This window comes from Vipera ursinii (genome assembly GCF_947247035.1).
Source record: "Vipera ursinii genome assembly, chromosome: 1".
In the NCBI taxonomy this organism is placed as follows: domain Eukaryota; kingdom Metazoa; phylum Chordata; class Lepidosauria; order Squamata; family Viperidae; genus Vipera; species Vipera ursinii.
In genome coordinates this window covers 221,137,598-221,165,485 of record NC_139512.1, presented here as the reverse complement: position 1 = coordinate 221,165,485, position 27,888 = coordinate 221,137,598, and the positions used below count along the sequence as shown (strand labels likewise).

The 27,888-nt window shown below is 41.2% G+C and overlaps 3 protein-coding genes across 3 annotated transcripts in view; 1 reads left to right on the top strand and 2 right to left on the bottom strand.

The window, feature by feature from the left end:
* The window catches only part of RNASEH1 (ribonuclease H1), a 16,753-nt gene extending 3,184 nt beyond the window's left edge, over positions 1 to 13,569 (bottom strand). The window contains exons 1-6 of the mRNA XM_083348932.1: positions 13,240 to 13,569; positions 10,550 to 10,671; positions 8,267 to 8,452; positions 4,445 to 4,544; positions 3,310 to 3,364; positions 1 to 77 (exon numbers count right to left, since the gene is read on the bottom strand). The exon at positions 1 to 77 is cut by the window's left edge and continues 8 nt beyond it. Of these exons, the coding sequence (XP_083205058.1) occupies positions 1 to 77; positions 3,310 to 3,364; positions 4,445 to 4,544; positions 8,267 to 8,452; positions 10,550 to 10,671; positions 13,240 to 13,364 (665 nt within the window). The 5' untranslated portion in view covers positions 13,365 to 13,569. The remainder of the gene's footprint in view (positions 78 to 3,309; positions 3,365 to 4,444; positions 4,545 to 8,266; positions 8,453 to 10,549; positions 10,672 to 13,239) is intronic.
* Positions 1 to 27,888, bottom strand: part of EIPR1 (EARP complex and GARP complex interacting protein 1) — a 308,944-nt gene that overhangs the window by 204,278 nt on the left and 76,778 nt on the right. The window lies entirely within an intron of this gene.
* On the top strand, positions 17,324 to 25,933 carry RPS7 (ribosomal protein S7). Its single transcript, XM_083352855.1, has 7 exons — positions 17,324 to 17,387; positions 19,173 to 19,254; positions 20,370 to 20,441; positions 21,609 to 21,752; positions 22,360 to 22,424; positions 24,057 to 24,207; positions 25,814 to 25,933. Exons 2-7 carry the CDS (start codon positions 19,180 to 19,182, stop codon positions 25,889 to 25,891), a joined length of 585 nt encoding a protein of 194 aa, XP_083208981.1. The 5' UTR covers positions 17,324 to 17,387; positions 19,173 to 19,179; the 3' UTR covers positions 25,892 to 25,933.

Below are 27,888 nucleotides of genomic sequence, written 5' to 3'. Positions count from 1 at the left end.
GTGAATTTGCTGTCAGTATAGATTGCCAGTTTTGTGATATTTTGACTCTTTGCTTGTTCTATTGCCTTGCAAGCTGCCTGAAGAAAACATTTAGAGAACATACTTCAGGAGTGAAGAAGCTGAATAAATACTGATTTTAGTTTTAGAACTGTAACCCACAAAATTGCTGCGACTCAATTGCAGTACAGGACATTTTATCTACAGATATGTGCAAGTTCCCTCTGAAGGATTCTGATACAAGAGAAAGTTTGTAGCTCAGGGTTGAACTGCGGATGTAAGCCATGTTTGACTATTTACCGTGACATTTATTTCACATAAATATTTCATTGGCTCTTACATCTTAAGTGTGACTAGACATGAATTATCTTGCTGGAGATGGATGAAATGAATGTTTATTTATTTATTTATTTTATTTTTAATTTCATTTATATCCCGCCCTTCTCCGAAGACTCAGGGCGGCTTACAAGCTTAGCAGTAGCCTTCATTCAATGTATATGCCTGCTTATTAGGGCTTTCACACCCCCCCCAAGCGGCATTATTACAAAGTCAGCTTATTGCCCCCAACTACTAGAATTCAAATTCCAAGAAATTGTAGTTTTATTTCAACAACAACAAACACATCAGTGGACTAGATCACACTCAAAGCATTAGGAATGATCCACTCCTGTGGTAAAATTCCCACCCCAGGGCCTACCTGAATAAAATCATTATTTTTTTTGAACACCTGTGGGGAAATGAAGATAACATTTTAGATCTGAAAAGGGGCCTTGAACCACTTGTTTGCAGCACTTTTAAACAACGTGCATCTTGTTTTAGGAATTGTGCAGCAGCTGTGAAAGGCCCTGTCATCCCAGGAAAAGATTACACTGATTTAAGATGTTGCAAACGAATGCTCTATTTGTATATCCACATCCTTTCCCCCCCTTGACTTTAAAGCACAGCACAATCATAATGAGGCAGAACCACTGAAACCTCTCTAGCCTCAAAATGTCTGAGAGAAGCCAGTAAAAATGTCCTTTCTTATGTGTTTCTCTACTATATCTCTTAAGTGGCAGAACAGAAGGATTTCCAGGACCCTTAAAGCCTGGAATGTGTTCTTTCAAACAGCCCAATTCCATGTTGTCTGATTTTTGTAGGAGAAAGCCAACCCTCTGAATTGCGCCCATTAAGAAACCTTGTGCTATTTGGCACTGAGCCTCCGACAATAGCCTTGGCATGATATTCTCAACCAGATGAAATTGGCTGGTTGCTTTTCAACAGTAGCTGCCCACAGAAAATATTTCATTAATCCAATTAAAGTACTTGTTCGCATGGCCAGCTCTAACATCGCCAAAGACAACTTCACTGGGCACATTACTCTATAACCACAACTGAGCTAACGCCATACTGAACCTTCAGTATAAAAATCAATAGCTGTAAAACATAGCATGGATTGGGAATGTACCTGGGCAGTAATTTCAGGTGCAGAGATACTGAGTAGTTCACAGGAAAGGCCTTTCACAGGCTGATGCTAGTTTCTCACACAGTTTTAACTGAGTCTGTTTGATATCCATGATTCATGCTGTGTTGGGTATAAAAGCTTTCCAAAGCTATCCCAGGACGTGCACATGCCATGGCAGAACACTGCAGACATATTTACGGGCGTCTCTCCCAGGAAGCCTTGCCTGCTTATTTCTCTAAGTATTTGCTTTTCATAACGCTTACCATGATCACACTAGCTTTCAGCTCTTCTTTCTTGGAAACCTCTCAGAGACATTAAAGGAGTGAAAGCTTAAGAAATATACTAGAGCCTTGGTGGAGCAGTGGGCTAATGCCTCCTTAAGTAACACCAGCTGCCTGCAATTAGTGCAGATTCGAGTCCCACCAGGCTCAAGGTTGACTCAACCTTCCATCCTTCCCAGGTAGGTAAAATGAGGACCCAGATTGTTGGGGGCAATTAAGCTGACTTTGTAATGATGCTGCTTGGGGTGTGTGTGAAAGCCCTAATAAGCAGGCATATACATAGAATGAAGGCTACTGCTAAGCTTGTAAGCCGCCCTGAGTCTTCGGAGAAGAGCGGGATATAAATGGAATTAAAAATAAAAAATAAAAAAATAAGACTACGAGCTGGAGCTTTTAGCATAAAAGGCTAGATACATATTCTCCTGTTCCGCCTTCAGACGTGACTATGATATTTGAAGAACTGCAAGTCAGTGGAACATTTAATATTGGGCCTCTTCCATAAAAAAGGTGCATCGTACTGCAAAACCTCTACAAATAATTTTATCCAGCAGTAGTAGATATATGTTTGAGAGCAAAATTAACACTCTGAGTAAGAATCCTTCCCCAGACTTGGGACTTCAGACAGATAGCTCAGAAATAACCCACAATTAATGCTCCTGAAAGTTAAACAGAAATCTAAGCCTAAGAGGAGCACATCCACTTTGAGATTTAGTTCTTGGCAAAAATTGCCACCAAACGAGAGTAAATCGACCAAGATTATCTGCCTCATTCAGATCCCTTGGAGCTCAAATGGGACTATACCAGGGGTAGGCTCTTTTATGACTCATGGACTTCAACTCCCAGAATTCCTGAGCCAGCATGGCTCAGCTTGGAAACCTCTCCCTTTCCCCTCAGCGTGGCTGGCTCAGGAATTCTGGGAGTTGAAGTCCACGAGTCATACAAAAGCCAAGGTTGCCTACCCCTGGACTATACCCTTCTGATTAGCATAAAAGTGAAATATTGAGGCTTGGCAGTCAATAGACAGTCCTCACTTAATGAATCTAAATGGGATCAGAACTTGTACTGCTGAACGATGTAGTCATTAAAGTGAGGACCCGAGGTGCCCATAATGATTTATGATGACATTTTCACAGCAGGACTCTGTGGGTGGTTAAACTTTGGGTTATCATGTCTTGTGACTTCCCGCCAGCTTCCCCACGGACTTTGTTAGAGGCCAACAGGGAAGGTCTGAAATGGTGATCATGTGACCACAGGACACCCCCCCCCCAAATGGTCAGAAATGTCACCTAATTGCCAAGTGCCCAAATTCTGATCATGACCAGAGACAATGCGACAATGGCAACCACAAGGAAAGGTCACAAGTACACTCATTCAGTACCATCCTTATGTTTGAACAATTACTGAATGAGTGGTCATTAAACAAAGACGACATGTACAGTAGACATTAACAGTGAGGATTTCCATTTTATAGCAGGGCAGATCAATCCATTGTAGATGGAACAAATATCAGACTATATTCCTAGCAAAAATAAATAATTAGCATGGCCTTGTTGCAGAAGTTTTAAAATTAATTCACTCATTGCTTACATGTATTTCAGCCCTTTGATTTGTCTGCCGTCCATGAAGTCTTTCACTATTATTTCTGTCGAAGACAATATACAGCAAAATTACTGAAAATAGCATTAAGTCAAAGTATGATTTCATACAAAAATGGGTGCAGTATAAATGGTGTCTTAGACCAATGTATATAATTACTTCAATACAGATAGTCCACGCTTAATGATGGCTAACTGGGACTTGGCAACTTCCTAACTAAGTGATACAGTCATAAATCGAAAAATCATGTGACTGTGCCAACTTATGATGGCAGTTCATTGCCATTGTTAAGTGAATCGCACGCAGTCATTAAGTAAGATGTCACGTGACCATGGCTTACAACTTCCTGAGGGCTTCCACATTTACTTTGGTTGTGGGAAGCCAAGATTGGAAATAGCAACCAGATAATAAGAGAACAACAGAATAACAGAGTTGGAAGGGACCTTGGAGGTCTTCTAGTCCAACCCTCTGCTCAGGCAGGAAACCCTACCATTTCAGACAAACCAGAAGACCGCACGATACTGTGACCATCATAAATACAATCAAATGATTGCAGGGGCACTGTGATGGCTGCAACCTCAAGAATTGGCTGTTAAGTCCCCTAATTCACCGCTGTTGTAACTTCAAAATGAACGAGTAATCATTAAATGAGAACTACCAGTACTCACTTGATTTACATACTAATAATTTGGGCATAGGTAAAATGGTTGTACTCATGGACAGTTTGCAGCCAATAGTACCCACTTGTTAAATGTATGGCAACTGCCAAAAGCAGGTGTGCAGAATTTCTATAGGTTTGACAGATATGTTCTGCTTTGCATGACAAAAGTTTGCATTTCAAAAGTAGGTGTGACCAGGGTCTGCTTTGGACAGGTGTCACTTTATTTACTTCTTTGCTCTGAAAACTGCCCTGCCAATTTGACTCAAACTTTCACAACGACCAGCCGTGAATCAAATGATAGTAAAAAGGTTGTCCAAAGATCTTCTTAGCCTCTCTATCTAAACATCACATCCACTCCTCTTTAGAGTTCATCGTGCACGATATGCTCGTAAAGCTATAGTACAGATCACACGATGCCTTGCCAAAACTTCTCCTAGCAGATATAAAGAAAAACAGCTTACTCACAGAGGATGATCAGGTCCCCAATATACACCTGTTCCAGCACGTGCTGCCTGGCGTCCATTACTTGAACAACATCCATCCGTATAAACAACTATATAATCTCCTAAAAAGGCAGATTTGCATTAGAACAGCACAAGACAACGTCAAATTCCTAAACAATTTAAACAAGATTGTTTCTGGAAACTGCATTTAAATACAGATAATAAAACTAATTCAGAGTATGATATTTTAGCCAGTTTTAGCAAACTGTTTGTATTATCTAAGCACACCAAAACTGAAAACTGTAGCTGATAAAATTGCCAATGCTAAAGTAAATAATTCTGGGGGAACAGGCCTATTGGAATTATCATGAATATTCTTTTATATGTGGAAGAAAGTACCTAAAGCTGGAGTCTCCTCACAACAGCAGGCAAGATCAAATACATCTCACTATCGTTATAAAAGAGAGAGAGAAAAAGGAAAAAGTTTCATCAAGAAAACACGAAATCCACCCTCTATGCATAGAAAGAAAAGTATCTCCATATTTCCATTTCAAACAGTGGAAGATGGTAACTGCGGCTAGGACTAATCAACACGGTTTCAATCAAGTAGGAACTTACACCCAGCACATCACACACTACTGAAAACTTCCCGCTGAAGTTAACATTAGCCAAAGCCTGCAATGCAAAAGGAAGAGAAAATGGATCACATAGCTAAATGATTAAAGGTAAAGTTTCCCCCGCACATGCGTGCTAGTCGTTTCCGACTCTAGGGGCCGGTGCTCATCTCCGTTCCAAAGCCGAAGAGCCAGCGCTTGTCAGAGGACGTCTCCGTGGTCATGTGGCCGGCATGACTAGATGCCAAAGGCGCATGGAACGCTGTTACCTTCCCACCGTAGTGGTCCCTATTTTTCTACTTGCATTTTTACGTGCTTTCAAACTGCTAGGTTGGCAGAAGCTGGGACGAGTAACAGGCGCTCACTCTGTTACGCGACACTCGGGATTCGACCCGCCAAACTGCCGACCTTCTGATCCACAAGCTCAGCATCCTAAACCACTGAGCCACCGTGTCCCTAAAGCTAAATGATTAGAGGAACGTTATTAGCAATGGCTGCACTCTAGCGGAATGGACTATTGATTCTGCTGTAACAAGAGCAAGCAGAGGTTCACAGCAAGTTCAGGAAGATGATTCCAGGATGATTATGGTAGACAATCTGTACCCCAACAATGAACTTGAAACAATGTCAAAAACTCTGTATAGAATATGCCGATCTTTTCTCTAGTCTCCTATACTTGATGAGACGAGGCAAAGGAAGCCACAACTGCCACTGATGAACCATAGATGAAGGATTAATTTAAATTCCTACAGAATTAAGAAAAAAACAAATAGCCTGCTTCAAGACGACAAGGTTACTAGTTCCAGAATATATCAGACTGAAGCAATAAAAAATTGCTATCCTATTTTGTAGGGTAGAAACTGAAGAGCGCTTTACAAAGTGTCTTATATGGAGTAGTAACCAATGCCTTAGAAGCCACATGAACTTTTCAGGAGTGAAAGCTATGAATGGTAGAAGTAGGAAAGTCAGTGAAAATCACTAATTCTTGGTAAGATCACATCTATAGTGAAAACCTATTAGGCCACAGTCTGGCAAGCATGCTCAGAAACTAGGAGGAGGAGAAGGGAGGGAGGGATAAGACATAAAAAATAATGGTATCTGCCTAAATCCAATAGCAGAACTCCATGGGTAAGAGGATCAAAATCCCATCTTTAATGGAAGAGAAATCAGAAGCTCTTCATTCCAGAGGACCGTTCGCTCTTATCCTCAAATCCCCACAAATTGGGCTTGCGATGCCACGCTGAATGGCATCGCACGGCAGACATCGATCAATTCAGGCCAATGTTAAGCTGAATCTGGGGCATTACAGAGGGAAACCCACCTAGGAAGATGGCCACAGCTCCTGCAAAAATAGCTGGATTGCAGGACAAAAGCCCCAGGGCTGGCGGTCCCAGCCTCTGGAACGCTTGCCTGATTCCAGAGTGGAAACTGTCCCCTTTGATGCCTTAGAAACTTCTATTCTGCAAGAAGGAAAGTGGAAAGTAGGAATGTCTTCATCTGTAAAAGCGAAATGGGACATCCAGGGGCCGCCATCTTGCCAGAGCCACTTCGGCCTGGACAAATCGCCATGGGAAACTCACAGTGGGACATACCGCCACGCTCCTCACAGCACCTCCCTTTGTGGGAAGTGATCGTCAACCACAGCGTCTCAACGGGCCACGTCTCTGAATCTGGCATCATACTGCTGCGACTGGCTGGTTGGGTTGCAGTGTGTCCACTACGCACATCTGTCTATTGGTGTGTGCGTGTGTGGGTGTGCGCGCGTGCGTGCGTTGAAAAGTGAGGTGAGAAAGCCTTCAAGAGAAGGGAGGCAACCCCTCTCCATGAAAGGCGGGCTAAACGGCTGTCGCTGTCCCTGCTTGCCCATCTTCCCACCCTGGAACAGTCACTGTCCAGTGCAGCAGACTGAAGAAGAGGTCTGCAACAGTGAGACTGGAACAGATGCCCACAGGGAAAAAAGAAACAGCCGAATGCAGATCGGGCAGAATGCCTCCCCGGCAGGCAGAACATGCCTCTTGCGCATGGGTAGCAACTGCAAACAGCCCGCGAAGCAGACACGCTCCGACCTGACTGACCAGCCACTCCCCCCCAGGAGGCTGGCCCCGGATCGGAAGACGTGGCCCATGGCAACCACGTAGCTGACAGCTGCCTCCTGCCAAGGGAGGTGCTGCAGGGGGGTGCGGCTAAGTTGTTGCACGGCGAGTTTCCCGTGGCGTTGTCCCACGCGGAGATGGCTCTGGCAATATCGCAGAACCGAGATGTCGTAGACCTGGCCTGGAAAACTAGCTCAGAGGGTTCCTCTCCCCTGTGGTTTTTGTCAAGCCTGCTAAAGTAGAAGAAATGCGTAATTCAGCTTTGGATAACTTCCCTCCATTGCTGGAAAACAATATGTAAATTTATAATTGGATAAAATTCCTTCCCCTCAAATCCATTTTCAAAGCCTATGCCTTCCTCCCCTTCCCCCAAGCTTTTCATTTTGCTCCAATTCTGTAGTCTGAATTGCCAGGTGGGAGAAGCTACATTCCAGAGGGCCAAGAGGCAGCAAAGTTTAGATACTTTGATGGGGGAAAGAGGATCAAGAAAGCTCTTGCCCTAGAACTTCTGTCTATGGCAGGGGTCTTCAAACTTGGCCTTTTGATGACTTGTGGACTTCAGCTCCCAGAATTTCTCAGCCAGCATGGTTGGCTGAGGAATTCTGGGAGTTGAAGTCCACAAGTCATAAAAGGGCCACAGTTGAAGACCCCTGGTCTATGGTGAGGAGCAATAAAGGAAACTGCTTAGAAATAATTGACATCAATATTGCCAAACTAAAGCAACTACTTACATAATTAAAGCATACTCTGAGAAGTTCTACCAAACTATTTAAACTTCATTGCCTCTTGGCCCTCTGGAACGTAGCCTCTTCCTCCTGGGAATCCAGACTACATTCTATCACACATACCAAACAGTCATGTTTAAGCAAATGTTGCTCCTTATTTGCTTGTTTGATCCATTGCTAGCTTTATTTTTTTCCCCTATCTTCCCCAGTATTCATTTTAGATACTTATAGAACTTGCAATATTCAAACCCCAAATTCTTATTAACCCTTACAGCTATTAGGCATAGAAGCAATACTCTAGTGACAAATTTCTGTAAGAGTAAAGACATAGTTTTTCATCAAAAGAAAAAAAATATATCATACAAAACAGATTCAAAGGCATTATAACAAGTTGCAGAAAGAGAAGAGTTACCCATGTATACGAATTCATTCTTATTTGCTGGAGGAGTATAAGGAACATCTGTGTATTTTATACGCTTATTTGTACATTTGTTCTCTTTAAGCTCTTCGTGTGGTCTTTTGTGTGATCTTGCATTATTTGACACAGATGTAGCCTTGTTAATGCAATAGCTATGATTGTTCTGCTTTTCACCAAGGCCTTAGGGGAAAAAAAAGAAAATGATACCACTATCAAATTGATAGTGTAATGTTCATATTGAAGAACACCACTGGAGCTCCCAACATTTTAATCAGTTTAATTCACACATCCAAAGGTCTTTTCACATGAAACTTTCCTTATTTAATATTTGTGCAAATCTCCTCAAATTTATATATATATATATATATATATATATATATATATATATATATATATATATATATATATATATATATATATTTAAAAAACCTTTTTAAAATATAGAATAACTTTAGGAAAAATAATTCACATATACAATATTAAGAGATGATCTTTTCTCTTTATCAATTTATTAATCCAAAGGTGAAAGGTAACACAGATGGTATTTATATCTAATAGAAAAAATATGCAGGATTTTGTAACTAAAAGAGAATATTTGATTACCAACCATGATTTGAGCATTAACATCAAAAAGTAGCATTGCACATAGTGCAGGCAACATTTAATTTGATCCTGATTTGATACTGCTGATACTGCAATTCTCTGGTAAAAACAGAACAGATTTTATTTATTACCCAAGGGTGTTTTGGGGTGTTTTACATCGGCTAAACAGAACACACTATAGAAATGGCTGGAAATGCCAATGACTGTGAAAGCCTAAAAAGCACCGATGCCTTTAAAGATTATTTATATAAGATTAAATTATTTTTGCTGCTCATACAGTCTGGACTCCCTTGGTTTTTGGAGGAGCTTTGAGAGTTGAAATGGTGGTAGAGACAAAGAATGAACTTGACCAAGGTAGAGAAAGCAGCTTTGTGAAGGATTACCTCACGGTAATCCACTCTCTGCATCAATAGATTACCAGCCAGTGTCTTACCAGTTCACTCACTGCTGTATAAGTAGGGACTAAGAATATCTGTAAGGCCACTCTAAGGATTATTCTACGCATCTGTTGGAAAAAGTAGTCTGGAATCACTCTGAGATGAATGGCAGCTGTGTAGATCCCAGGGAGGTGTCTAACACATTGTCTAGCTCAGGGGTGTCCAACTGCCGGCCCGCGGGCCAGACACATCATCAGGAGACCGCGCCCACCCCATTGCTGGCAATGGAGAAAAAGCTCCGATACGTCGCGTGACATCACGAGTTTGACATGTCTGGTCTAGCCCTATCATCTAGGAAGAATTGGAACCTGTCAGTCCTGAAAGAGTAGACGTGTCCTTGGGGCTGTGCGATCACTTGTGTTTTTGGCCTATGCCTCCTGGTTGGACAAGCTTCCCCCACCAAAGATGACACATGGTTGAGTCCATACAACAGTGATCTGTGAGGGACTGGTTCTACCAGCTTTGAAGGAGGTATTGGTGTAGCCTTTCCTCAAGAAACTATTGCTCAATTTAGCAGAGTCCTGCACCCATTCATTTTCATCCAATCTTCTTAGGGAGGGCTGCAGGTAGGTCATGCAAGATCTTTCCTGCTAAGGTTATTTCTCAGCTTCTTTTATTTTCTTCAGATTTTGCATTTTACTAATAACAACCATAATATAAACGTCATTAGAAAAGCTCCAGATTTTAGAGTAATGTGATATTAGGGATCAATACTTGGCACGTGGACTATCAAAGTTCAAAGGCAAAAACCTAGAAGAGGAAGAATTACCCCTCTCTTATTGCCACTGCTATACTTGTCTATTTCTATTCTAACCTCTCCAGCTACTGTGCGTTTTCTCATTAAGCAGAGGAAAATTATCACTGTAGTATTACATTTTTCAGACCATTTTGGCTATTAGAAAGCATAGCATGATTGAAAAACTCTTATTCTTTCAACTGTAACTCATTTTTGTTATAAAGCTTTACCTATCAATTCTATTTTAAAAAGCAAGGTAACTTTAAGACTCATTAATTACTGCAATAATTTTGATTTAAAATAACAACTGGACTGCCTATATGAAGAAATAAATACAGCTGAAATTTCTGGAGGCACAGCCAGTTCATTGGAGTTGTGAATTTCATTTGAATACACAGTTCATCCTACTTACTTTTCATTACATCTAGCATATTATCTTTAATTATCAGAAAGCTATTTCTATATTTCTGCTATCCAAATTTAGAAAGTTGCATAGTATACCTGTTGAAGAAATGGATGATTCTGCTGACTCTTCATTTATAAAAGCCCAAGCTTCTTTCTCTGTTGCAAACTTCTTGTAGCTGGCATACTGATATTTATCAACTTGTTCTTTACATTCATTCCTGTCAAAATACAGTGGAAAAAAGAGCAGCGTATTGTTTAGATTACAATATCACAAATTCCTTAAATAGGAAATGTTAGCTTCTTTTGAGGTTTTCTTTAGATTTTAAAATTGACTTTAATGTTTTTATTTTAGTACTGTGTGAAATGAAAACAGAATTGGAGAAATTTCTTCTATGGATTTGCTTAATTTATTTACAGTTCATTACTTTGCATACCACAAAGCAATATGTCATTCAGTTGACAAAAGGAATATGATATAGGGGAAGCCCTAGAAGATAATTTCTTACTTTTAAAGCTGCCTATCACACCAGGTTTCTTCTCTGCTTCCACAAATGTGTTTTCACAAATAGTCAATATAAATCTATTTATGAGTGTTTTATTTTAATTTTTTACACAGCCCATCTCACTAAGTGACTTGGGTCTTGCAACCTATCTACACATATACTGTAATAATATAATAATAATAATAATAATTTTATTTATATACCGCCCTTCTCCCGAAGGACTCAGGGCGGTGAACAGGGCAGATATATAAAAAATACAAAAATACAAAAGTTAAAAGAAAATTAAACATATGCCCAACTAAAAACAGTAAATACATATATTAAAATGACAATAAAAACCCAACCCATCCCCCATCAGGCCAGGCCGGCTTGTTCAAATAAGAGTGTCTTCAGATCGCGACGGAAGGCGCGAAGGTCGGGCGCCATCCGGAGCTCAACCGGCAACCGATAGCTCCGGAGCGCCCACAGAGAAGGACCTCCCCCTGGGGGCCACCAATCGACATTCTCTGATCGGTGGCACCCTGAGGAGGCCCTCTCTGTGGGAGCGCACAGGGCGGAGGGAAGTTGATGCCGTCAGCAGTGTATTCATGAAATCACCTTGGCTATTTCTCATCTATAGGATGAGATTTTTCAGTCCCAAAACATATTCCCTTGAAACTGAATCTCAGTAAACATAGTTACTGTAATTTCCATGTAAATCTTTATATTCCTTAGTTGGAAACACCATCTTCTCTTGTTAATTAGTATAATGTCTTTGTATGGTTACTTAAGATTGAAGGATATGACTGACTCCAAACTATCTGGTGAACTTAATAGCTCAGTATTGAATATGGCACTAAATGACTTCACTGTTCTTATAGTTCAATGTTAATAGTAACTGATGCCTATTTAACAGCCTATCATCTTCCTCAAGAAATATATTGCCTTTATGCCTGACTGCTCACTTACTGAGATGGGCAACCATAGAAATAATTGAGTGGACAAATTAAGCATGGATTTCTTAATAGGCTTGGGGATCTCAAGAAAGTGGTGAATTAGTGAAATAGCTGTATTGCCTATAATAACTCTCTGCTACTCTGTTATTAGTAGTCCTTATAGGTACTTTCAATTGTAGAGTGTTTATTTTTTTTAATGACTGCTTTTATTGTCCACCACCCAGAATTATGCTGGGTGAGATAGGCAACTGTATAATACATAATAAGTTGCAACTGTAATTATTTGATTGACACAGTGACACTTTGGGGAACAGAATCAAAGAGTATGAAATAATGCATTCAATTTAGCAGCTACTAAGATTGTTGGGCGAGCAGGGACAAAAACAGCCAAAGAAATAACTGAAGCCTGGGAAATGAGCCCCTGGTCAGTCAACAGGAGTACTGATTTACAACCAGCTTACCAGGTACTTAGAAACCAGTGACACAAAAAAACAACACTCAACAACTTAATAGCCACACATCAACATCCCCATTAACTACTAAAAGCACCATATAAATACTGTGCATACTATGCCCAGTGCACATATTCTGGAGACAAGAGAAATTCCCTTAGGATTTATTTATTTATTTATTATATTTTTATACCGCCCTTCTCCCGAAGGACTCAGGGCGGTGTACAGGGCAATAAATACAAAACAGGATACAAAAGTTAAAAACGATTAAATAAATGCCCAAGATTAAAACAATAATTAAGACATATTTAAAACCTCAACCCTAACCCATCAGACCAGGTCAGACTGCTCAAATAGATACGTTTTTAGCTCGCGCCGGAAGGAGCGAAAGTCGGGACTTGATCAGTGTTGTGCTCCATCACAAGTCTGAAAGCAGAATAAACCTCTGATCCCGGTGACTGACTTAGGTGACTGGATCCTGCAACATTTATTCTGGGACACATATATTTGCTTTCACTTGCGACTAGGAAATAAATCTTATATATAGTTTAAGAAGATTTTAAGGGAAGACCCAGAATCAAGGCTATCTCCTCTCCTCTCTCAACTGGCTGAACTCTACTTCTCAGAGGGCTCTTCGAAAGATAAAAGGGAGGGGGAAAGTAAAGGCTTCAAAAGGTGTCGCAACTAAGGGATCCTTGCTTTAAAGCAGGGGTCTTCAAACTTGGCCCTTTTATGACTTGTGGACTTCAACTCCCAGAATTCCTCAGCCAGCTGAGGAATTCTGGGAGTTGAAGTCCACAAGTCATAAAAGGGCCAAGTTTGAAGACCCCTGCTTTAAAGGGATGAGAGAGAGAACGAAACATTACGGGGCGGGAGAAAGATGCGCAGCTACTCACCAGGTGGCATACACTCCTATTTTCCTACCTCTCCGCACCGCGTAGAACATGCTGCCGCTGCCGAGGGCTCCAGAACTGGCGGGCAAAAATGGATGAACGAGCAGAGCTAGAATCCGGCGCCACATAATAACTAGCCCAGCCGCCTCCTCCTCCCGCTCCCTCCCATCTGCACCGCCGCCTCCCCTTCTCAATCTCGAGTGTCGACCGAACCCAGCATCCACGCTTCCGGATGACGGGGTAATCGAGAGCCGTCGAGCAGGTACGCCGCAGCTGTGCGGGACCGAGAACCGGAGACACAAATCAATTGGGGAGCACCACTTCCGGTTTTCGAGCTGAACTCACGTGACCACGAGTCCAGCATCAACTGAGAATGGACGTCTCACCCGGAAGGCGCTACAATAGAGAAGCCTTCCAGTGGAAACCGGAAGCACGCCCTCTCCCGTCTCTATGACCTTGCCTAAGAAAGTTTAAGTCAGACAACGTCAAGAACGAAAGTAGTTTGTGCACATGCGCCACCGCGTTTTGGTGTTTTTTTGTTCCTTCCAGTTTCTGCCTCGGAAAACGCAAAGCCTCAAGCGAGCTTTCCGTGGCGCATGCGCAAATTTTTGGCGTTTGTTTTGAAGGCGGGAAACCGACTCAGATTTTCATGCTCGTAGATTGAAATGATCACCATTTAATCCCCATTACATTCAGACGGCAGTAGGAATAGTTGACCTCGACCTGGTTTTTTTAAAAAACGTAATTGATTTAAATTGAAATTACAAGAGTTAAGTGATTTCAATTTTAAGCAGGATTTATTTACAAGGCTTACGCTGGATTCTGTTTAGTTTTTTTTTAAAATCCCATTTATATCCCGCCCTTCTCCGAAGACTCAGGGCGGCTTACAATCTAAGCACAATGTGCTTAGCAATAGCCTTCATTCTATGTATATGCCTGCTTATTAGGGCTTTCGGCCCACCCCAAGCGGCATTATTACAAAGTCAGCTTAATTGCCCCCAACAATCTGGGTCCTCATTTTACCTACCTCGGAAGGATGGAAGGCTGTCAACCTTGAGCCTGGTGGGATGCGAACCTGCACTAATTGCAGGCAGCTGGTGTTACTTAAGGAGGCATTAGCCCACTGCTCCACCAAGGCTATTAGTTCTTAAGCAATCGAGTAGCATCTGACCGAGTTGGTATCTTCTATAATTTGTGACAGAAATTTTGTAAACCACTTGTTACAAATTGACAAGGAGTAAATTAAAAACCCCTACTATACTTTTTTCCAAAAAAACCCCAAGATAATGAATCTCCTGTTTATTGTGAAGCTATGTAAGGTAATTAGTTGTGCAATCTTTCACATGGGGAAGTTTTAAGAAATTCCTTTCTAAAGTAATTTAAGGAGAAATTATTTTCTAAAATTAATACATAAATTTACTGGGACAGAGAAATGCAAGACAGTCAAAAATTATGTAGGACTCCAAATAAAATGTTCTAAAATACTGGATAGTGCTATTTGATGATCTGGGTTGGCATAACTTTTTCTTTTACATAATCCCTATTGTTTCCTAGGCAAGTTGATTTATCTGGTCTTTCCTGTTCGTGGTGTTTAGCAAATGGATGGAAAAGAATTACAAAATCTAGAAATCAATTTTTGAACTAAAATAGATTACTTGAGTTCAAATTCAAGCACCTCTGAAAGCTGACTAGCAAACTAATGTTTCCATACAAGAGGAGTTTATAGCAATATTGGATTTGTTTTATTCAGTTTATCTGGCTGCCCATCTCATCGAAGCAAAACAAAGTTTAAAGCAATATAAATATCTTTAAAAAGGCATAGAACACATAATAAAAATAGGTTAAGATAGCATCCAGAATAAACCCAGGGTGTTCAGAGCTTGGTTCTTGCAGACATTTCATTACCAGTGTTTTGTCATTGGGAAGTAGGGTTTATTTGGTTTACATATAACAGTTTGTCCTATCAGATGTTACCAACTTGTAATAAATTGTTTGCAAGAAGAAAACCAAGCTCAGAGAACACTGAAAACCTAGCAATTTAATCCTATTAGTATAGTCTTCACTGTTGTAAAATTTGATTTTCCTACTCATTCGTCTTATGTGTTTGTTCTCAGATAAACTTGACTCAGGTTGACTCAGCCTTCCATCCTTCCAAGGTAGGTAAAGTGAGGACCCAGATTGTTGGGGGCAATAAGCTGACTTTGTAATAATGCCGCTTGCCCCCCCCCCAAAGCCCTAATAAGCAGGCATATACATAGAATGAAGGCTGTTGCTAAGCACATTTGTTTGTGCTTTAGATTGTAAGCCGCCCTGAGTCTTCGGAGAAGGGCGGGATATAAATGGGATTAAAAAAAAACCAATTTGAAAACACTTACAAAAAAGCCATTTATAAAACTGCATTTTTAAATTTCAAAAATGGCTGTTTTTCCCCCCCACCCTCAATGTTGGAATACAATGCAAAAGGAAAAAGGCGAGGCTTTTCTCACGTTCTGTTTTAGCGTTCCAGTTCCAAACAAACACTCCCAATTTCCCCTCTCCTTCAATTTCTCTTTTTGTCCCGCCTAATAAAGAACCTAGATGAATACTACCACAAAGAAGAGGGAGCCAAGCTATTCTCCAAAGCACCTGATTGCAGGACAAGAAGCAACGGATGGAAACTAGTCAAGGAGCAGTGGTGTAGCGTGGGGGGTGCAGGGGGGGCCGGGCGCAACATCTGGGGGGGCGCGCTCGCACTGAGCTGCTCAGGGAGCCCCAAGGGCTGAACAGAGTCGGCTTGGCTCCGCTCTCGAGCTGCTCTTTCTTGCAAAGCGAAACGAGTCCAGCAGGTGAGATGGGCGGCCACATAAACTGAATAAAATAAATAGAAGCGCCCAACTCTCCGCCCAGGCTCAGGCCAACCGCAAGCGCCCCGCAGGCGCCCCGGCAGGCTTGGCCGAGCGAAGACGGACCCGCCGGCTGGCCGGCCTAGCTTCGTGCACATGCGTGGCTTTATTTAGCGGGGCTCACGTGCGAGCTTGAATGCAGCGGCTCTTGCAGGTCGGAGCCCCGCCCAGCCGCCCTCGAGAGGGACCCGGAAGCACCCCGCATGCGCGTGACTCTTATTGGAAACTCTACACCACTGCGGGGTGCATCTTTTCGGCGGTGCCGTGACGTCACCGCCCGCCCGCCCCCACGGGTTAGGGGGCGCAAATTACTTGCCTTGCCCCGGGTGCTGACAACCCACGCTACGCCACTGTCAAGGAGAGAAGCAACCTAGAACTAAGGAGAAACTTCCTGACAGTTAGAACAATTAACCAGTGGAACAACCTGCCTCCAGAGGTGGTGAATGCTCCAACACTGGAGGTTTTTAAGAAGAGACTGGACACCCATTTGTCTGAAATGGTATAGGGTTTCCTGCCTGAGCAGGGGGTTGGACTAGATGACCTCCAAGGTCCCTTCCAACTTTATATTTATTATTATTATTATTATTATTATTATTATTATTATTATTATTATTATTATTATTTATTACTTAAGTTTGCATGCTACGTTGTGCCTTTAAAGGGGCTAATAAAAGGCATGGTTGCCATATAAATATTTTAAAAAGGAATATACACGGAACGTATTTGTGTATAGGACAACCAGCTTGAAACGGATCCTCGCTCCCCTGCTGCTTTTTTTTTTTTAAATTTTTAAAGCGGCCACAGCCGGACTTTTTCCCCAGGAGGCTTGCCGAAGCCCCTCAGCGGGCAAGATGACCTTCCCTCCGGAGTTTACTCCCGCTGGAGTTTACTCCCGCTGGAGTAAACTCACTGGAGAAGAGCCTAATGCTGGGAAAGATGGAGGGCAAGAGAAGAAGGGGACGACAGAGAATGAGGTGGCTGGATGGAGTCACTGAAGCAGTAGGCGTGAGCTTAAATGGACTCCAGAAGATGGTAGAGGACAGGAAGGCCTGGAGGAACGTTGTCCACGGGGTCGCGATCGGTCAGACACGACTTCGCAACTAACAACAACAACAGCAGCAAACTTCACGAAGGCGGAAATCTTCCGCCTTCCAGGTTTCCCATTGACCCTTTCGGAGAGTAAGAAGGCGGAGTCAAACCTTCCCGCACCGGGGGATGAGCGGTGTTCTCGCGAGAGCTCTTCCTTTTCCTAGGCCGGCGCTGAAAGTGGTGGGTACGAGCGACTGGGGCCCTGGCGGGAGGTGATGGCGTGTTTTTTTTTTCCCTCGGAGGGTCTGGCGATACGGCCTCGAGTTGGCGGAAAACTGCTTTTCTAAGCCGAGCGCCTCGGGATGCGTCCGATTCGCCCTTTCTTAGTTCTCGATGGCTGCTTGCACCAGGAAAGGAGCTTGGATCTTCTTGGGTTGGGGGGGGGACGCTAAGGGAGGGGGAAAAAAAAATCCGGGAAGACGGAAGGAAGGAAAGAACTACAAAATGTCCGATGTTGCGTTTTAATGGCACTTTGGGCTCAAGTAGATCTCAAATTGGCCGAGGCTTCCGGGTTCGGGCGCTTGTTAAGCCTCGTGAGCTGGTGGCAGGGGGTAGGCAAGCTCGGCTCTTTTAGGACTCGTGGACTTCAACTCCCAGAATTCCTGAGCCAGCCAAGCTGGCTCAGGAATTCTGGGAGTTGAAGTCCACGAGTCCTAAAAGAGCCGAGCTTGCCTACCCCTGAGCTGGTGAATTCAGCCTTCGTTGGGATCCCAGCAGCGTTACCCAGCAGGCGAGATTTTGCCTCTTTCTGCGGCGTGGTTTTTTCTGCAAAAATAGGCTGTTTTCACCCCACCTGTTCTTGCCCGGCCACGTTTTTTTTTCAGTAGCAAATGGCTCTTCTTGCTTCTCGCGGATGGCACGCGGTGGGATGAACTTAACAAGCTTCGGGCATACGTGTTCCGGGGAGATGCTGGTGCGAATCAGCCAACTTTGCTAAGGGGGTCTTGGCATTTAACACGAGGTTAATTGCCATGTTGCCTACCTTGCGCTTCCCGTATCCTGAGTAACCACCGGATCACTGTTTGAAGTCGATTTTTTTTCCCCTATAGGATAGGGCAAATTCTATTCCAATCGGTAGAAAGCTGCTGTCGTATTTATATGTGTGTGACTTAGTGTCTGGCTCTAGAGCAGGGGGTCTTCAAACTTGGCCCTTTTATGACTTGTGGACTTCAACTCCCAGAATTCCTCAGCCAAGCACTCTGGCTGAGGAATTCTGGGAGTTGAAGTCCACAGGTCATAAAAGGGCCAAGTTTGAAGACCCCCTGCTCTAGAGATTCTCGGTCATCCCAAGTTATGGTTGTCCCCAAGTTGCTTTTTCTAAAGGCAACTGGATCTTGTTGTTGTTTTTTTTGTTTTTTTTTCCCCTTGAAGACGTCTCGCTTCAGTTCACCTTCTGAACTGAAGGAGCTTCTGGGATGGGAAGAAAACATCTTTGAGATCATCTGGAGTCACATCAAAATGCTGTCTGTGGGCATTGATCAGGGTAGCATTGTACGATCTGATTTTTAGAGGGTATTTGGAAAGGATGCAATTGACCACCTCGTAGGTGTGGAATGTTTCACAGTGACTGCTCTGAGAAGATGCTGTTAATCCAGGCATTGTGCTTTATGTGGGTGTGTGAAGGGCTGTGCGTAAATAAGGGTATCGTGTACTTTGCAATTTGTATTGGCTATGTACAATAATACCCTTATGAGGTAGGCTACTCTCGTAAGCTTTTACTTGTATGAAAACTGCAGTTCAGAAATAATTGTTGAGCCGATGGTTTAACTTAGATTTTCTTTTACTAGATCCTATATCCTTAAATACTTAACTGCTGTGTGTAGTATTCTCGATATATTTGTTTATGTTGTAGATTACAGTCTGCAGGTTTAGTTAAAAATTAATCACACAGTACTATCATGGGCATTTCCTTAACTTTTGGGAGGGACATTTTTTATTCTGTAATATTTTTATTTTTGAATGTAGAAAGGCCATGTTTAGTTCGAGCGCAAAGATTGTGAAGCCCAATGGCGAAAAGCCAGATGAATTTGAATCTGGCATCTCCCAGGTACGTGCACTTTTTGTTTGATAACAGTTGAAAATTTTAGGCTGAAAGAAATAAGAGCAGTGTTAAATAAAATATGACTAATAAGGTGGTTAGTGTTATGGATTTGTAATGTTTTGTGATAAATATTTGTAGCCTAAATCAGGGCTTTTCAACCTTTTCACCCATTGTACCACTTTTAGGATATGGCAACATCCGAGTACCACTAGTCGCCTAGCAAGGTGTCAAAAACTTGACCAAAAAAAAAGGAAAAAAGTGATGAAGTACAGGTAGTCCTCGACTTACAACAGTTCATTTAGTGACTGAAGTTACAATGGCACTGGAAAAAGTGCCCCCCCAAGCCACAGCCAAACAAGATACCTGCCTGCCCACCTGGTGGCACTCTTCCTCCTGTCCGAGGTTTTCATTGTGAGCATTTCTGTTGAGGATTGGCAGTGGGAGTGGTGTATTTGGTTTTTATTCTCCCCCCCCCCCCCCCCCGCTGGGTGGTTGCAGAAGGTTTTGGTCACTTCACATGACCCTGGGACACTGTGACCATCATAAATATGAATCAGTTGCCAAGCATCTGAATGTAAATCACAAGATCCTGGAGATGCTGCAACATTCCAGCTGATTGGTGCTTCTTCTGGGCTCAGCAGAAGCACCAGGATCAGCGCTGAGTTCCAGCTGGAGCCTGGCGCTTCCGCTGAGCCCTGACAGCCCTGCAGTTCCAGCCATCTCTCGCTCAGGCTTGTGTGTGCTATCACCGGTTCAGCTAGTTCCCCTCCCCTGCTACCATTTTTCTAGGACGGTCGCGCACCACCTGCCAGGTGCCAATGTACCACAGGTGGTACTCGTACCACTGGTTGAAAAGCCCTGGCCTAAATGAATATGCTGTTGGAAAATTTAGTAAGGATTTTATGGTTGAAATATTTGAAATGGAAATGGAAGTCATCTTACGTATTTTAGTGTATTTCAGAGGAACCTCTGCTGATCGCTTCTGGAATAGGTTCCAGACCTTTCAACTAAATTTGTAGCTCATCTAAGTATTTTAATCAAAATGCCATGGTTATATAATTATTTGTGAAAAGTGAAACATACAAAGCAGAAAAACAAGTGATTAATAATCTTCTCTTAAGGCTCTCTTGGAGTTGGAGATGAATTCTGATTTAAAGGCTCAGCTGAGAGAACTGAATATCACAGCAGCAAAGGTAATATGTAAACTTTGGTTGGGATTATATACTGCTCAAAAAAAATAAAGGGAACACTTAAACAACACAATGTACTGTATTTAATAGTAGCATGTCTTATCTTGTGTTCCCTTTATTTTTTTGAGCAGAATGTGTTTTGTATTTTATCTCATATAATTCATATAACATTTAGGTTTAATCCAAGAACTTCCTCTTGCCCTTTGGACCCCAAATATCCCAGATAGTTGAGTAGGATGCAGGAGATTTAGTATATTGAGATATAATGCCTAGTGTTTGATTTTATAGTTACCCCTTCCATACCATTGATTTACTTTTATCATCAAAACCTGGAAATTGCTGTAGTCTTGGATAAACTCCAATATAGGCATTCTCACATGAGTTAGCCTCAATAGAATATGGAATTTTGTTGATACAGAAATTCCTTTGTTCAAAATAAAACTTCTTAAGAGTCTTCTGTATGTTCCTAAAACACCTTGGGTACAGTAACTGCAATCACAAAATTGTAGAAAGTACTTATGTTTTGATTTGCAATCAGTATGTTTGATTACATGTCTACATTTAAAAAAAAATCTTGTGTGGAAATCAGATACGTTAGCTGAATCAGCCTATTTTCTTGCTGTGTGTAATTTTTACATCAAAAATTTGAAGATTTGTACATTTCAGGTGCAATTTAAATGCTTTCAAAAAACGAACACTAATTATTTTATACTAGATATTGATACATTTGGTAGATTTTTCTCTTCTAGGGAGGGGAAAAAAATCTGCAAACTCCATGTGGTGTTAGGAAGGGCATCAAGTACGCCCAGCTCCATCCAGTTGCCTTGATTCTCCCCTGAATTACGGAATTACAGGTTCATAAAAAGGGAGTTACTAGGTATTGATAAATGTAATTCCCTTGCTATAAAACCCAAGAGGTAAAATGATTATTTTCATTAAGTTGGATTTGATCAGTGATGCATCCACAATTTCTCTCCTGATATTTCCATAGGAATTTCTCAGAATTTATTGCTCAAGAAGATGTGACTGCCAGATTACACTTTTGCCTGTAGAAATTCCAAAAATTAAGATACCTTTGGATCTTTTGTGCCTATGGAAATAAAATGCTAGTTTTGTACTTTTAAAATGTAAATCATGTTCATCCCCAGTTCTGTTTTTTCCCCCCCTTAGGAGATTGAAGTGGGTGGTGGTAGAAAAGCAATCATCATTTTTGTACCAGTTCCCCAGCTGAAATCTTTTCAGAAGATTCAGGTGCGGCTAGTTCGTGAGCTGGAGAAAAAATTCAGTGGAAAACATGTGGTCTTCATTGCCCAGGTAGGTGTTTGTGATAAATATTTGAATCTTTGGATTTTAAAAAACAAAGTGTGATTTCTGAAGTCAGTCAGTTCACTTATGGAATTTGTAGTCTACTATGGTTACTCGGCTAGTGCTAGAACTGGGTCTTACTTTCAATTATTTATGCTTTATATCACACATGTCAAACACAAGGCCCAGGGGCCAGATCCGGCCCGCGAAGTGGTTTCATGTGGCCCGTGAAGCCATCCTAGAAACAGTGAGGGAACAGCCCCCACTGCCTTGGCCCTGACCCAGAGACCCTCCTTCTGTCAGAGACCCTCAGATCTGTCCCACTCCTGCCCAGGCCCCCATAGGCACCCTTGATGCGAACGATGTAGAGCTGGCCATGCCCACCCAGTAGGCCATACACACTCTAGCCACACCCACCCTGGCCATACCCACCCGGCCCCCTGAGGGCAACCGCAATGGTGATGCAGCCCTCAATGAAATTGAGTTTGACACCCCTGCTTTATATTGTACTGAAAGTCTGTTTTAGGCTCACAAAAACACTGTAAAAGCCCGTTGTAAAAGTGCCTGTCTACACTGTATAATAAAAATGCTTATAGATATGCTGTTATTTTAACAGAGAAGAATTTTACCCAAGCCTACAAGAAAAAGCCGCACAAAAAACAAGCAGAAGCGTCCCAGGAGGTAATGTTATGTTTTGAGAGGAAACAAAAATATTTCGGTACAACTGTGTTCAAGTCCTTCCATGCTATTTATAACTTAATGTGATTCAGTGCTTGGAAATTTGAGACAGTTTTAATGGCAACAGTACAATTTTATTTGGTTATTTGCTGGGTCTCGAGTGTGAATGGTCTGTAGCGTGTTGTAGCACATGGTTTGCATGCAGGGAAATGTTAGGGCTAATCTATAATAATTTGCATAGGGATCCTAAATAATGATAAAGGTGTCTGCCTAAGCCAATAGAAATCAGTTGTCATTTGGAGCAAATGGTATTGGATTACAGGTTTTCTCAACTTCCTAGCAGTCCTGACTGCATTTGGATGCTTGGCAACTAGGTCACAACCATTTGCAGTATCCCACGGTCATGTGACTGATTTATGGGGGTGGGTTTTGCTGGAAACTGAAAGTGTTTGCTAACTGTTACTTAAAATTATTAGATGCAACATTCTTTTCTTGTACTCTATGCCAGTGTTTCTCAACTGTAGCAATGGATAGGGCAGGGGTAGGCAACCTCGGCTCTTTTATGACTCATGGACTTCAACTCCCAGAATTCCTGAGTCAGCATATGCCTCTTCTCTCCACTCATCCTGACAAGCTGTAGATGAGCTTCTGGAATCAAATATTCTCAACCTAATTGCATTCTGGTTGGGGACAATAAGAGTGCTAATCAAGTAAACTCTGTAATTTTGCTGTATACTGCCCAGAGTCACTATCTTATGAAATGGCCAGCTACATAAATTAGATGGACAGACCTGCGAATTGAGAGATTAGATAAAGATTGCTGTGCTGGGAAATTGTTATTTTGAGTTATATGTAGCATTTCTGCATTTTATATTATTAACACAGTATGGATACTACAGAAGGCTGCAAACCTTCCAAGTATATTGTATTAAAAAGGCTGACTTGAACATTATGTACAACCAGACGGATATATTATCATTTTGCTCTTAGGGCCTTCTGTTTGGTAGCAGTGCAAATATATATTCTCCTTCTGGTTCTACGAAGCACTGATTATCCTCCCGCAGGCTGAAGCAACTTTAGAAAGTAATAATAGTCCTGTCTGAACTAAGGCTAATGGCTTGTTGCATTGTTTATAAGCCAAGTTTATTGGCAAGAAATTTAGTCTTGAGCCATAAGCTCAGTTTTAGCAACACAATACTTTAGGTTTCTTTTAGGCACTCCAGATGGAAATAGTTCTATTTGATCCAAGAGTCTTCATACATTTTAAGCTAATGTTTTGCAGGGTTATATAGTTTATTGTTTTATGTAAATTTAGCCATTTCGATTCTGATCCTGGATATTTCATTTGTAATTTCATTGTGTTCTTTGAAAGCACATATCAAGCAAGGCTATAGGTACAATTTACCTTGTTAGTGGTAAACGGGCAAGAATAGCCAATTGTCTCACTCAAATGTATTTGCTACTTAAAAATTATTTAAATTTAATCTTACTGTTTAGGTAATGCAGTATCTCTCGGGAGTCAGAATGTCTGATTTAAAACATAACCAGTTTTCATTTTTAAACTGAATGATTCCTTAGTAGAAGTTGTATAAAATTGAAGGCACTGTAGCAAATATTTGATTCTCTTCTGTTTAGCCGTACGCTTACCGCAGTGCACGATGCCATTCTTGAAGACTTGGTTTTCCCCAGTGAAATTGTGGGCAAGAGAATCCGTGTAAAACTGGATGGCAGCCGGCTTATAAAGGTCCATTTAGACAAAGCGCAACAGAACAATGTTGAACACAAGGTAAGAAAGAGGAGGAGTTTGCCTTTATTCAGATAAACTTTAGATAAATGGATAAAGCAGGCTGCGGTAGATCATTTGATGAGGTTGATGCAATTGAAAATTAAAAGTTGGAAATGATCAAAGGACAGATTAATGTAAACTTGGTCCTGTGATTGAATGTTCTTGGAATTGCTGAAATATGGTGCCCGCAGAACTTGCAAACGTTGAGGGTTTTTTTTTTTTGCTTTTTGATCAAAACGAGTGACACAAAACATTATTTAGACTATGTAAGGAATAGAGGTACGTTATGGCCTATGTTATAGGGATATGTGGAATCTGATGATATGGGAACAGATCCGTCTAGAAAATTCTGAAATGTTTAATTTTCTGCCAGACATCTTCCAAACAATGCCATTAGTTTAGCCTTGAAACAGGCCTACCAGTAGTCTTCAACTTATGACACCAATTGGACCTGGAATTTCTTTTGTAAGCCAAGTTGGACCCAATTTTACAAAACTGTTATGACAATTGTTAAACAAACCATGTAGTCCTTGACCGAATTCAAAGTCATTGACCAGTGAGCATGTTACAAGTCGTGATCACACGACTGCTACAGCCGGTCGTAAATGGGAGCCTGTTGCCAAGTGCTCGAAATTGCAATCACATCAGTATTGGGGTGATGGTGCCACAGTCACAAGAACAGGTTGCAAATCACCACAAATAATAAAAATCTTCTGCATAATCTATCATATCTGTGTAATGAGGTCTGAGAGTAGTCTCTATTTTAACGGATACTCATAGTAGACATTCCCCCAGTTCACAAATACTCTACAACAGCGGCTCCCTTTTCTATACCCCGCACACCTAGAACGCTTCTGATATATTCTCACACCCATTACAAAAGTTCAAAATAACAAATTATGCATATACTTTATAATTTTGAAGTTTTCACACACTCCTGGAATATCATCTCGCACCCCCGGTTGGGAGCCCCTCCTCTACAAGAGTTACCCATAGGGTGAAACTTGAATTGATAGAAAAAAAGGAGGGAAGTTCTGCTTTGTCCCGTCTTCAGATCTTGACGTTGTGTATAAGGTTATTGTTAATTGTCTGAGATTCAGTAAATGGTTTAGGTTATCAGCTTGAATTGTCAACTCTCATTGGCTTTTTTATTTAAGTGTATTAATGTTGTTAGAGGTAGAGATACCTTCAAGCTTGATTCTTAGTGAATACCTGGACACATTTTATTTTCTTGGCAAGTTACAGAAGTGTCTTGTTATTTCTGCTTTGTATTTTTTGGCTATTTTATTTCATGGTATAGCTGACATCCCTGAGTCTTCCTGGTGGTTTCATCATTTTAAATACCAAACAGGTTCCACTATAGTCAATATTGATTCTGTGCTGCCACCTCTCGTGGCTTAGTTTTATCTTGTGCCAAATGTGTTGTTCCTATAAATGTTCAGTGATGTATAAATTAATTTTAGAGTATAAGCTTTTAAAAAATGTATACGGTAATACCATATATATTTCTTTAATTTTAGAATTGATATATTCTTCTTTCCAGTATAGTTTGCCTTCTTTAATGTCAAGTATCATTTTTGCTGATGTTTGGTTATTCTGTTTGCAGGTTGAAACATTTTCTGGTGTATACAAGAAGCTGACGGGCAAAGATGTTGTGTTTGAGTTTCCAGAATTTCAGCTGTAAAGTGCAAAAACTGTGTGAATTAATAAAAGTTAATTCTTCATATTTTTTAATGTCATGCTTTTTTAAAAGTATGAAACTAAAAATTTATACATTTGGTTGTTGATGAAAAGATGACATAAGCAACAAATTTATAGCTGTTCAAAGTACATAATTGAAAATCATGATTACAATTAGTTCTACTGTTGACATCAATATATTGTGGTACCTATTGAATAATTAAAGGTAAAGGTTCCCCCGCACATGCGTGCTAGTCGTTTCCGACTCTAGGGGCCGGTGCTCATCTCCGTTTCAAAGCCGAAGAGCCAGCGCTTGTCCGAGGACGTCTCCGTGGTCATGTGGCCGGCATGACTAGACACCAAAGGCGCACGGAACGCTGTTACCTTCCCACCGTAGTGGTCCCTATTTTTCTACTTGCATTTTTACGTGCTTTCGAACTGCTAGGTTGGCAGAAGCTGGGACGAGTAACAGGCGCTCACTCTGTTACGCGGCACTCGGGATTCGACCCACCGAACTGCCGACCTTCTGATCGACAAGCTCAGCGTCCTAACCCACTGAGCCATCGCATTTTATTGAATAATAAAATTCTGGGTTTCATTTGTCCTATTGAGTGATAAGAGCCAAAGAACTTCTATGATACTTCCCTTAAAACTTCAAAAACCTATCTTTTAAGTATCCCAAAAGTGGAGGTAAGAGAGTTAAATTATACTGAAAATTAAAACATACATCTAAATACTGAATCCTGAAAATTAATATTCCAGGATTCTGTAATGAAAGGACCTGAAACGTTTGGTTTAGTGTAAAACCCAACAAATTCATTATGTCTTGGTTTGCCACCAATAAATGTCACCTAGACATTTCTAATTATTTGGCTATGCCAAATGTTTTTAATGTCCTCAATAGAAGAATACTAAAGCAGTTTGGACTAAAGCAACCTGTTACATTTACCGTAATGTTTCAATAATCTTTTTGGGTTATAGGACAGGTTTGTTTTCCCAGATTACCGGTAATCATGTGAACATTTTTAGAGATGTGAAAGAATAGTTGAAGTTAAGTAGGGTGTCATTAAACAGTTTTTGAATTGATTTTCCTAAAAAGAGTAAAACTTCAATCCTACATCCATTTCCTGCTAAGTTTGGGACTTCTGAGTGGATACCTGCATGGCTATAATGTAAAGCATTTAAGGCAGCAATCCCCAAACTTTCCAGCTTGGACCGGTAGGGGATGGTTCCGTGCAGATGGTGGCATGCACACAACTCCATTTGCACAAATGGTGCTTGCATGTGCCCACCACTTGCACAAATGGAGCTGTGTGCTCGCCTGCTGTTTGCATAGACCGGTTCCAAACAGGCTGCAGCCCAGGATTTGCAGACCCCTGACTTGCAGAAGAAGTTTCTCAATCTTTTTTGGGTTTGAAAATACCTAAAAGTTAACTTACAGGTTATGTTACATATTCTGCACTTGGTGGCAACAAAGTACATAATACATGAATTCCATAAACTAACAATGATGTTAGTGAAACATGTTTGGAAGAATGTGAACTAAACAAACGGCATTTGAATTCTCATAATTGCAGATTATTTTGGGTCTGTTTTTTATCCATTTGCCCTCAATGATCAAAGGACTACATTTGTGTATGTGTGCATATGGAGGTTTAAAATGGGAAAGGAAAGATATATTGCAAAATGAATTTGTCCTCGTTCCCAGAACCATTGCCAAAAGAAACTGCAAGCTCAGTCGACTGATATGTTTTTAGACTTCATGGGAACTGCTGGAGATGGCGTGAGCAACATATAAAAAGCATAACTTCAACTTTTTCCCCCATTAATATGATTTGAAACAACAAAATTATAAAATGGGCCAAATTTTGCCACTTCGTTGGATCGTTAACTGTTACTACAGTAGCGTAGTCTTAATACACTACAGATAAAATTCTTGATGGCATTGTGGGAAGTTTTGTTTTCTGCCTAACGTTTTAATTATTCTTCTGGGAACAGCAT